Source organism: Onychostoma macrolepis, chromosome 02 (assembly GCF_012432095.1).
Source record: "Onychostoma macrolepis isolate SWU-2019 chromosome 02, ASM1243209v1, whole genome shotgun sequence".
Classification (NCBI taxonomy): domain Eukaryota; kingdom Metazoa; phylum Chordata; class Actinopteri; order Cypriniformes; family Cyprinidae; genus Onychostoma; species Onychostoma macrolepis.
The window spans coordinates 36,062,358-36,074,823 of NC_081156.1; the positions used below are offsets into that span (position 1 = coordinate 36,062,358).

Sequence of the window (12,466 nt, forward strand, 5' to 3'; positions counted from 1 at the left end):
CATTACCGGTGTTCTGTAATTCATTCTGTAATTCATTCTCCATCTTTAATTATTGCCTCTTTCTCAAGTATTATGTAAATACACATACATATCTGTTTATTTATACAGCTGTATATAGAGTAAATAATGCACAAATCTGTACATAAATCTACTGTTCCAGATTCATATTATTATTATGATTTTTATCCATTGTTAAGTCTTACTATTTAAATGTTTTTTCTGTTCTCATGTCAGATGTGTTTGTATGTATGTATGTACCAGGAGCACCTTAAAACCACAACAAATTCCTCGTGTGTTTGCGCACACCTGGCGAATAAAGCTAATTCTGATTCTGATTCTGATGCTGTGAAAGTGCTGGATTGAGGTGAGTTACTAAAGATCAGTCGAGTCAAATCTGATGTTGGAGCAGGTTATTGGGTGAAGTGTGGAGCTGATGAGTTTTGATTTCTGTTTTCTGTAGAGTTTCCAGTCTCTCTCAGCTCCTCCTGAATCTACAGACGTAAATGATGATCTCTTCAGTTCTCTCGTCTCTTTTGATGATCTGAGAGAATCTGTCCATCAGCTGAGAGACAAACTGGAGGATTTCTGCAAAGAGGAGCTCGAGAAGATCTCAGACAGAGGTAAAGTCCTGGAGATTCATCTGCTCTCAGAAACCAGTCCATCATCATCTCATATCATGGAGAACATCATATTAGAAATGTCTTAGGAATGGATGCAGGATCATGAGAATCACACTGTTCATGTCTGTTGATTTCCACAGAAACATTCACCAACATTGTTCCCAGGACCAGGAACCACTTCCTACAATGTAAGTCAGTAAGAAAACAAGCAGAAAAACTCACTGAGTGTGTTCATGTTCTTCTGTAGAAGCTGAAAGAAGAGTTTATAATTGATGATGTAAATGATGATTTGCACAGATATCTGGTCATCTGTACTGAGACACTGATGATACACTGAACATGAAGAGTTCAGCTACATGAAAAGATCAAACAGATTCATAATTCCTGATTCTGATGTGTTTTATCTCCATCAGATTCCCGTCAGTTCACTCTGGATCTGAACACAGCACATAAACTCCTCCGTCTGTCTGAGAGCAACAGAGTGATTACTAACACTGACACAGTCCAGTCGTATCCTGATCATCCAGACAGATTTGATTATTGGTATCAGGTGTTGTGTAGAGAGAGTGTGTGTGGACGCTGTTACTGGGAGCTGGAGTGGAGTGCTGGTAGAAATGGTTTTGTGTATATATCAGTGTCATATAAGAGCATCAGCAGGAAGGGAGATGGTGATGAGTGTAGGTTTGGAGCTAATGATCAGTCCTGATGTTTGTTCTGCTCTCGCTCCAGATACTCATTCAGACACAATAAGATAAAGACTAATCTCTCTGTGAAGTCCATCATCAGGAGAATAGGAGTGTTTGTGGATCACGGTGCAGGAACTCTGTCCTTCTACAGCGTCTCTGACACAATGAGCCTCATCCACACACTCCAGACCACATTCACTCAGCCGCTCTATCCTGGGTTTACTCTTGGTTCTGGATCATCAGTGAAACTGTGTTGATGAATCAGAATAGATTGGTGAGAGATTCTTCCCATAAAGGCCGGGACACACCAAGCCGACTTCAAAGAACTAGCGGCGATGAAAGCCAGCGGTGTTGTCACCTCACTTCAGACCAAAAAGCAGCACTTGAACACACCGCACAGACTACAGCTGACGGCAAACTAACATGTGCGTTCTGCGCATGCGTGAGAGAAATTGTCCATATCAGCAGCTATCAATAGTATATATTCGTCATTCAAAAGGAGAAACCGAAACAAAGATATACCAGATAAACGCAGATATATGAAACATAAACAAAGCAGCGCTTGCTTACCATTTTGAATATCAGTAATGTTGATCACTTTAATAATTTTAAGCGGCTCATGTTGTTATGAAAACATTTGTGTATTAGAATGATTGAGAAAGATCACGTAACATTTAAACAGCCTTCTGTCTGTACCGCCTTCATTTACATGCTTGTTTTCATCACTTTATCTTTAATTCTCGTGCACTGACTCGTTTGCTTAACTGAACATCCAATCAGAGTTCTCACACTCGCCGACGAGTGGAACACACCAAACAAACTAGCCCGATGCTTGGTGTGTCCCGGCCTTAATGCTTTGAGCTGCATGATAAATCAGTAACAGTGAGATGTTATAGAGTCTCTTCTTTTCTCTTCATGACATTAATACTGCAGCTGAACTTCTGTCAGTGAAATAACATGAATCAGAATAAATGTGTGTAATAAATCCTCATATAGACAGTAAGATCAGTGTGTGTGAGTCCTGCTGAGTGACCATGTGTTTCTGTGCTTTTCTGTTTGTGTTGATTGAAATCAATCATTTAGTTTTTAATGTAGTATTACATAATTTTTATTATTATCAAAATTGCCTTTCAGTTCAAATGATCACATTTAGGCTTAAGACTTACTTTATTTATCATTGTCTGAATACAACGAAACTTAGAGTGGCAGCTCTCATAACAATAAACATTAAACACATGATTGACGCTTACACCTTGAGCAACATAAAAACCTCTAGAAACATATTTCACATTAGAATGACATTATAAAAATATTAAAATGCATATATTACATGTCCTTTCACCATCTTAAATAGCTATTAAAATTGTCCATAATTATTATGGAAAAGTAAAAGTAGTAATAGTAGGTGTTAGGATAGATACAGCTTTTGCAAAAAAAATGAATAAAAAAAATACTGTTCTGTAACCTATTTGTCCTGGATTTAAAAGCCCTTTACCTCTTCCCAGACGGTAAAGGGACAAACATTCTGTATCCTGGATGAGTATGATCCATAATGATTAGGGTGACCATACGTGAAATTTTTCCCGGACGCGTCCTGGCCAGGATTTCTATATTGCTTTGATTCAAAGTACCTCGAGAGCATTATGAAAACAAAAGGAACTGATGTCATACACCGATCGTCTGCACACGCAAACAAAGCTGAAACCTAGATATTTTAGGCAATATTGAAATCCTGGCCAGGACGCGTCCAGGAAAGATGGCACGTATGGTCACCCTAGTAATGATGCTGCTGGCCTTTGTGTGTAATCGACTGGCATATACAGTATCCATGCTCGGGAGCTCAGTGCCTATTATCCGGAGAAGGGTCTGGCTGCGGACTTGCACTTTTTTTTTTTTTTTTTTTTTACAAAAATTGTAGAAACATACAAGAACAGGGAAACAAGACATGAATATATTCCTACAAAGAACAATCATAAGAATAAACACGAAAAAACAAATATTCTGGATTTGCGTACATCAAATTATGTAATTATCTATATAGAAAAGTGCAAAAATAAAATTACATCATTTTAGAAAAGCTGTCATAGTGCATCAAAAATTTGGCACTCTTTTTGTTATTTGTGAGTCTTAGAGATGAAACAAGAGAATCAAATTCAGAAAGAAAAAGGTTGAAAGACAAAAGAGATTTAAGCCATTTTTGCTTATGAATGAAGAATTTTGCATTCAGTATAAGAAAATTAACAACATATTCAACAGGTAGTAGCTTTGGATTTTCATAATAAAAAATAACATTTTTGAGGACGAAGGTATGGGTCACATTTGTAAGGTTAGAAACATAGGTGCTTAAGTCAACCCATAATTTGTTGGTAACACCACAATCAAAAAACAAATGGGAAGCTGTTTCTTCAACAAAACCACAAAACCAGCAAGACTCATCAACATCAGAATATTTAGAAATAGACAAATTAACGGGATAAATTTCATGAAGGATTTTATAATGAATCTCCTTAACTTTGTTAGACATACAAACTTTACTTGGCAAAAGCCAGGCCTTTCTCCAATTTATATTTGTTATAAAGGAACCCCAGTAGAATTTCCCTCTTGGAGTAATCTTTCTCTTTGTCTGAAATATTTTGCGAATATGTTTGTTATTGCATTTCCGATCTAAAATATCAATACCACCCAAACTTAAAGCCGGATAAACACTGTTGCCTTCACTGAATTTGAGGTGACTTTTAATTAACTGGGTTAAGCCTAATGGGATGGCTCTCATCAAAGTATTATATTCCTTTGGTGGGACTGGAAAATTATGGAGATTCATAAATTGATCAAAAGTTAAAATATTACCAAAATCATCAAACACAGATAGAATACAGTTCAAGTTATTATTAAACCATCTAGTGGAAAAAAGAGAATTATTTCTAACAGTTATAACAGCATTATTCCAAAGGAGAGCTTTGTGGGGGAGAAACCATGGACAAAACACAATTTCCATGAAAGAAGACGTTGCTGATGGAAGTTAGATAAGGAAATAGGTAACTTGCCAGGCAAGAAATTACACTTTAATAAGAAAGATAGGCCACCAAATTGGTCAAATATCTTATTTGGAATAAAGAACCACAGTGACATTGGATTCATAAGGCACTTTCTCAACCAATTTACTTTAAAGGTGTTTATAGTATCTGCAAAGTCCAAAAAATCAAGGCTACCTTCGCTTCTGGAATTAGCAAGCACTTCTCTTTTTAGTTTGTAAGGTCTATTTTTCCAGATAAAATCCCAAAATACTTGATTAATTTCCTTTATAGCTTAATCGTTGACAAATAAAGAAAGAGCAGAATATACCAAGTGAGATAAAAGAACTCTACCAAATAATGAGAGATCTCTCTGAAGCCAGATGTTAAAGATCTGTTTCGTTTTTTTCATTTGATCAAAAAAGTTTAAATGATGTCTACTGATTGAATGTTTAGTGATATGAATTCCTAAATATTTTACACTTTTTTTAACTGGGATACCTCCTAAGAATATATCATCCATATCATGAATTGACATAAATTCACATTTTGAAGTATTAAGTTTTAGACCCTTGAGGCACATGAAAATTGTTCAACCAATTCCAGAGCTTTTGGTAACTGATTTTTGTCCTCCAAAAACAGCGTAGTGTCATCAGCTAGCTGTGAAATTTTGATCTCCCTGTCAAATACTGAAATCCCTTTCAAATGATCATCTTGGTTAATTCTTAGAGTAACTCTGTGGCTAAAAGATCAGACCCAGGATTTAAGATGTGGTTTGATAAAGAGCTGAAAAAAATTGAGGATTTCTATAAAGGAAAAGATCTAATGTCCTTTACACAAATTGTAGCGCAATTTGATATTCCAAAAAAACATTTCTTTAAATTCCTTCAATTTAGGAGCTGTTTCTTCTTATCAAGGTGCAAAGCTTATCAAACCTAATAAAACACCTCTTGAAGACCTGCTATCAAAACCTCCCCAATCTAAAGGTTTAATATCGATGTTTTATAAAATGTTGGAGTCATTCTCTAAAGAATCATCAGAATTTAAATTGGCTTCTTGGAGAGAAGATTTAAATGTAAACACCCCCCTGGATGTATGGGAAGGAATATGTATGAAAGCTCAATTAGAAACATTTAATAGTAATCTCAAATTAATACAGTACAACTGGATTGTGAGAACATATATTACTCCAGTTAGGTTAAATAAAATTAACCAGAATATTCCAGACACATGTATTAAATGCTCAGTTGATAGAGGCACACTTTTGCATTGTATGTGGAACTGCCCTAAGGTGCAGGAGTTTTGGAAAGAAGTGGCTTTTTTCATTTCTCAGATGGTACCTATAAACCTACCAATGAAACCAGGAATTTTTATTTTAGGAATTATTCCAGAGAACATTGTACAGCATGGCAGCACTCGTAAACTTGTTGATATAAGTTGATTCAAGCAAAGCGTCTAATAGCTTTGTACTGGAAGAAAGTGGAAAAGCCATCTATCATACAGTGGATCAATAACATGTCCTTCTGTTTAGCGATGGAAAAGATAACCTATATGCTAAAAGGTAAACTTTCTTCTTTTGAAAATATTTGGACACCATTTATATAATTTATCTCAAATTCAGATTTTGGCAATGTACTGAATGAGACAAGAGAAGACAAGATAGCCTGACACCTGACCTATCGCATCAATCCCCCCCCCTTCATAGATCTGCATAAATTAACCATTGTTGATACATTTGTTGTATGCCTGCGTGCATGCGTGTTTTGTATTCTCAAATTCCCATATCATGTCACTATCTGAAATAACCTGTGCCATTTTATTTTGTTTTGTTTTACTTTTCTTCTTCCTTTTTGTTGTTTTTCATTGTTGTTTGTTTGTTTTTGTTTTTCCCTGGCTTTCATATGTTAAAAGATGTAACTACAATATTATTGTATTACTGTTATATATCGTTACATCTCAATAAACAGACTGTTTAAAAAAATTTTTAAACAACTCTGTGGCTAAAAGAAATAAAAATGGGGAGATGTGACAGCCCTGTCTGACACCACGATATATGTTAAACCTCTTGTCAAAGTTCACGATCACTGAGCTGTTAATACCTGTATAAAACATGGTCTCTATAAATGCTTTACCAAATCCAAATAATTCTAGAGTACGAAAAATAAATTTGTGTTCTATGGAGTCAAAGCTTTATGAAAGTCAAGAAAGAGTATGAGACCATCTGAATGAATTAGATCTGAATAATCCAGCAAGTCCAGTACTGATCTTATGTTGTTAGAAATGTGACGGCCTTTCATGAATCCAGATTGAGATTCTGAAATAATATTGCCTAAACCATAACTTAATCTTTTAGCATATACAGAGGCTAATATTTTATAATCTAATGTTAACAAAGAAATAGGTCACCAATTATCAATTACCAAAGGATCCTTGTCAGGCTTCGGTATAAGAGAGATGACTCCCTGTTTCATAGCAGTGCTCATATCTCCCTCACTGATGCATTCCTCACACATATGAAATAAAGGCAATTTAATAAACTCCCAAAAATGCAGATAAAATTCAACTGAAAGCCCATCGATCCCAGGGGATTTACCTTTTTTCGTTTTATGTAGAGCTTGCTTGATTTCATCAATTGATAAAGGAGAATCACAAATTTGACTATACTCTAGATCAATAACTTTAATATGATGTTTAAAATCAAAAATCAATACATTTTTCAGAAATATTATAGTTGAAATTAGAGGTATAAAGATTGCTATAGAAATTTGCACCAAAATCTGAGATTACTTTTTGGTCTTTGGAAAAAATAGCTAGAATTTCTCTTGCCCTCCTACCGAGGTAGGCACACAACCGCCTACCTCGCCGCCATCTTGCCGGCTCCCTCCCAGTACTTGCACTCTCAGACACTTGCGCTTCTGCGAGTCACGTCACTTGCAGTCTTTTTTTTTTTTTTTTTTCTATTTATTGATTATTTTTTGTTTGAATCTCTCAACATTTTACAACAGTAGCCAGGTGGTGATGACAAGAAAAAATAAACTAAATTACAATGTCACTTGCAATCGCCGCTTGCACTTTCCGCTACCTGCGACATCACCTGCATTGGATACACATCATGTGTGTTGCCAATGGAGACGAGACGTTGTGATGGTTAAACGATTAAAACTAATTAAATACAATAATGAACAGGGTTCTGCAAGTTATCTGTAGGAGAAAAAGACAAGACCCGCAAATCCGTGGCTACAGAACAGCAGAATATGAACGCAATGCGCAAAGTTGAAGTCCAACTGAGACAGCATCATCTGTAGATCTGTTTGCACGAAAGGCAAATTGATAACAATCCAGATTCTTAGGTATATTAGCTTTGATGTGTGACAATATAAGTCTCTCGGAGCACTTTGTAATAACAGGGGTCAGAACAATTGGACGAAAGTCATTAAAACATTCGGTAACACTTTAGAATACTGTTCCATTATTAATGAATAGCTACACAAGAACACATGAGTAACGCAATATTAGCACTCTAGTAACTACTAGTAACTAACAAGCAACTCTGATTAATGAATTAGTAAGTAATAGTGCTTAGTCGAATGTGGTAGTTCACTATTAGCCAATCAGTAACTATAATTTTTTTCATACCTCCCCAAGAACTACTAAGAACTACTGTATACAGGTTGATAATTAATATGAATAATACATAATGTATAATTCATTCTAAAGTAAAGGTCATGGTAACCCACTAGTAATGACTCGAGTATTACCAAATTCTTCAGAAGGAATTACTAATTATTTGGATCAGTATTCTAAAGTGAAGATCGTGATAACTTCCTCGTAATTACTGAAATCATTGTAAACTTTTAAGGTTTTTGTAAGGTCCTGGTTAGTAATTAATTTTGTTAGATTTGGTAACACTTAAATCATTACTAGTGGGTTACCGTGATCTTCACTTTAGAATACTGATCCAAATAATTAGTAGTTTCTTCAGAAGGATGTAATAACACTTGAGTCATTACTATCCAAAACCTTACGTATATCTCAAAAGCTCACAATGACATCAGTCAATATTAGGAAGTTATGATGATCTTCACTTTAGAATACTGATCCAAGTAATTAGTAGTTCATTTAGAAGGATTTGGTAATACTTGAGTCATTACTAGTGGGTTACCATGATCTTCATTTTAGAATTAATTATTCATTATGCATAATTCACATTAATTATGAACCTGTATAAAGTTGTTCTTAGGAGTTCTCAGGATATATGAAAAAAGCTAATAGTGAACTACCAGTTTCAACTTAGCGCTATTACTTAATAAATCGTTAATCAGAGTTTCTTGTTAGTTAATAGTAGTTACTACAATGTTAACAGTGCATTAGCCATTTGTTCCTGTGTAGTTATTCATTAACGACGGAACAGTATTCTAAAGTGTTACCAAACAGTCCACTGCAGTTCTTTTAGGTACAGAAATGATGGTTGTCGACTTCAGACCGGTAGGAACAACAGTGAGTAAATTATCAGGAAATTTTTATTGTGGAAGTGGATTTATCCTTTAAAGGGTTAGTTCACCCAAAAATAAAATTAGCCCATGTTTTACTTACCCTCAAAGCATCCCACAGTAGATGTATATGACTAACTTCTTTCAGACGAATCCAGTCGGAGTTATATTAAAACTTGTCCTGGCCTTTCTAAGCGTTTGAATGGGAGTAAGCGGGTGGGTTTTTTTCAACAGTCCAAAAGTAATCAAATAAAGCGCATGCATCCATAATAAAACATGCCTCACACAGCTCCGGGGGTGAATAAAGGCCTCCTATAGCGAATCCATGCATTATTTTAAGAAAAAAATCCATATTTAAAATGTTATGAATACTTTTTTCTCACTTCTGTTGATTGTCATATGTGCAAGCCGTTCCGGCGGATAACGCAGAATCCACCGGACCTGGATGTGCTGGGACCATGGGGATGCCGGCCCCTTTGACCCAACATAAGAGTTATGCCCACCACACTGGAAATTAGCTTCCTACGTCCAGAGGCATTCTTTGTAGACTCTGACATGGCGGCCATAATGGGACGAGACTCTGGAATCGCAGCCAGGATGAGAAGGGACTCTCGGGGTGAGGGCTACAGCGGAACTGGCTCTCACAGTAAATGCAGAGATTCACTATTAGTAGAGATGCTGCTGCTGAACACCGCTGAGAGACGCACAGATGCAGGTGTTCATACACACTTAATCTCTATCTCTCTCTCTAACAACTGCATAAGACTGCATATCAATGGCTCAAACCTCTGTTATTAGCTCTAAAATGAAGTATTTGAATTAGCAACATAAGATTTAGAGTGAGGTGCATAAACTAGTTGAACACACACAGGTTTTCATGACAGAAACTTTACAAATGTCTTGAAATAAAATATCTGAACAATGTTTTGAGGTGTGACTCCAGGCCATTAAAATTATTAGAAGAATAATGCACTCCTGAAGTGGTAATGTGGCCATGTTTCTCTCTTGTGATTTTGTTAATTGTATCCTTGCACCTGTATCATTTCGGAAACACTCAAGCCCCGGATATACTTCACTTTCCACGTTCCGTATACTCGAATGCGGATGAGCGCAGATGGATGACTTTGATAAATGTGCTGTACCACAGAGTAGACTCATTCTGTCTCAACATTCACGTCGTGCCTTTGCTGTTGTAAGCATACTGTCTGCACAGTCACAAAAATTGGGCTGCAAGCAGACAGTGTACACAGACATCTGCGAACACTTCTGATGACAAAAATTATGTCACACGGACCGTCACAGAATGCAGACGGCCAAAGTATACGCTGGGCTTCAGTGTTACAGCAGTTACTGCAGTTTTTAAGGCTGTTGTCCTTCCTCTCTGTAACTTGAATTCTTTGAGTGTTTGTCTAGTAGACATTTCATTATCAGGGTTCCCCATTCCTAGTCCAGGAGAATCACTTTTCCAAGTCAACATTTTTGCATTTACTTTAATAACAGTCAGGTGTGTTGAAAGGAATGAGAAACCTGCTTTACAGACTCACAGACACCTGTTTTACACGTCACTCAAACACAGAACCAGGAAACAGGAATCACATGTGTTCAGGGAAAGAGAAACTGAAGTGTAGTTGAGCTGTTGTGTGTTTGTGTCTCTGTATTCATGCAGTAAAATGTCAGGAGCCACAGTTTTTCAGGATGAGTTCATGTGTTCAGTGTGTCTGGATCTCCTGAAGGATCCAGTGACCATCCAGTGTGGACACAGTTACTGTAAGAGCTGTATTACAGACTGCTGGGATCAGGAGGATCAGATGAGAGTCTACAGCTGCCCTCAGTGCAGACAGACCTTCAGTCCAAGACCTGCTTTAGCTAGAAACACCATGCTGGCTGAAGTGGTGGAGAAACTGAAGAAGACCAAACTCTCTGCTGACTGTGACGCTGGAGCTGGAGATGTGCAGTGTGACGTCTGTACTGGAAGAAAACACAAAGCTGTCAAGTCCTGTCTGGTGTGTCTGGAGTCTTACTGTCAAACTCATTTTGAGTGGCATGAGGAGTTTCGCTCAGGAAAACAACACAAAGTGACTGATGTCACTGGACGACTGCAGGAGATGATCTGCCAGAAACATGAGAAGCTCCTTGAGGTTTTCTGTCGCACTGACCAGAAATGTATATGTGTGCTGTGTACGATTATTGAACATAAAAACCATGACACTGTATCAGCTGCAGCACAGAGGACAGAGAAACAGGTATTTAAAACTACACACTGATGAAATATTGCTACACTCGTTTCATATGCGTTTATGTCGGCTTTAACAGCTTACAGCGGTCACACTGCACACGACAGCAGAAATGAACAGCAGCTGCAAAAAGAGTTTCACTGTTTGCTGAAAATGCACCGTAAACCTTTATCAACACAGTCTTTTGTAAAATAAGCCTTGATTAAACAACATGAAATAATGGAGTGAACTATTCACTTGCTCTTTGAAAAAATATATACTTCCATGAGTCAAAATACAAGCTCTGCTACACAGCAGAAACACTGTCAGTGTGAAGCTCCACGTCTGAGTCTGTTTCACTTTTATGACACTTGCGGTGTGAAACACGCCTTAATCTTTATGATAATTCATGATGATTGATGTATGATGATTATAAATGATAGGCACTGGTTATTAGTTCCAGCTCCACTTTTACTGGATTCATCTGTTCACATGATGATTTAGAGCCAGTAGTTTTCTGTGAGATTCACTATCATCTGTTTGTCCTGCAGAAGCAGCTGAAGGAGACGCAGAAGACGCTCCAGCAGAGAATCCAGCAGAGAGAGAAAGATCTCCAGCAGCTGAGAGAGGCTGTGGAGTCTCAGAAGGTGAGTCTGGAGAAGAAGAGAAGTTTGTCTCAGTCTCAGTTCAGACTCACTGAAGCCTGAATCACTGTGTGTCCTAACAGCGCTCTGCACAGACAGCAGTGGAGGACAGTGAGAGGATCTTTACTGAGCTCATCCGCTCCATTGAGAGAAGCCGCTCTGAGCTGATACGGCTGATCAGAGATCAGGAAAAGCAAGCAGTGAGTCGAGCTGAAGGACGACTGGAGCGACTGGAGCAGGAGATCAATGATCTGAGGAGGAGAGACGCTGAGCTGGAGCAGCTTTCACACACACAGGATCACATCCAGTTCCTGCAGGTAACACACATCTAGAAGAACAGGGTCATAGTGGACTTGAGCAGATCCTGCTGTGACACCAGACTCACAGAGAAACATTTCATGAGTGTCTTATTATATAATCATCAGTCAGACTCTCATCTGATCGTCTTCTTCTGAAAGAGACGCCGCTTACAAATGCTTTCAGCCTAGCCTAGCCTAGCCTTGCCTTTGTTGGATTGTGTTTGCCCCTGCCTGGACTATCGCTGACGTTTTGACTACCTCTCCTGTCTCGCCCCCTTGGATACTGTTCGCCTATCATCGACCCACGCTTGTCTTAGATCACTCTTCGTCTCGTCCTTGTTATACCTGTTTGCTGTTATTTGACCCTGCCTGTACGACCACGTCTCTTGCCAATAATAAAGTCTGCAAACGGATCCGCACGCCTCTCGTCTCGTCAGCCCCGTAACAGAATACTCGGCCGCAAAAGGATCCAGCGGCTTTTCAGGTATGGACGCGGCAATCTT

The 12,466-nt window shown here is 37.8% G+C and overlaps 2 protein-coding genes across 2 annotated transcripts; both read left to right on the plus strand.

Moving 5' to 3' along the window:
- Window positions 1-365: 365 nt before the first annotated feature.
- On the plus strand, window positions 366-2,295 carry LOC131521581 (tripartite motif-containing protein 16). The gene is given in 4 exon segments (XM_058746471.1): window positions 366-439; window positions 491-620; window positions 761-808; window positions 1,034-2,295. Coding segments are annotated over 4 exon segments (714 nt in total). The 5' UTR covers window positions 366-433; the 3' UTR covers window positions 1,564-2,295.
- Window positions 2,296-10,477: 8,182 nt separating this feature from the next.
- LOC131521593 (E3 ubiquitin/ISG15 ligase TRIM25-like) lies at window positions 10,478-12,005 on the plus strand. The gene is made up of 3 exons (XM_058746498.1): window positions 10,478-11,050; window positions 11,572-11,667; window positions 11,748-12,005. The coding sequence occupies exons 1-3, from the start codon at window positions 10,478-10,480 to the stop codon at window positions 11,994-11,996; spliced, it is 918 nt and encodes a 305-aa protein (XP_058602481.1). The 3' UTR covers window positions 11,997-12,005.
- The last annotated feature ends 461 nt before the right edge of the window (window positions 12,006-12,466 follow it).

Excerpts from the sequence above, each read along its gene's own strand:
- LOC131521593 (XM_058746498.1), top strand. The coding sequence starts at position 10,478 with ATGTCAGGAGCCACAGTTTTTCAGGATGAGTTCATGTGTTCAGTGTGT. Across the intron at positions 11,051-11,571 it reads CACAGAGGACAGAGAAACAG|AAGCAGCTGAAGGAGACGCA; the intron begins GTATTTAAAACT and ends TTTGTCCTGCAG. Across the intron at positions 11,668-11,747 it reads AGGCTGTGGAGTCTCAGAAG|CGCTCTGCACAGACAGCAGT; the intron begins GTGAGTCTGGAG and ends GTGTCCTAACAG.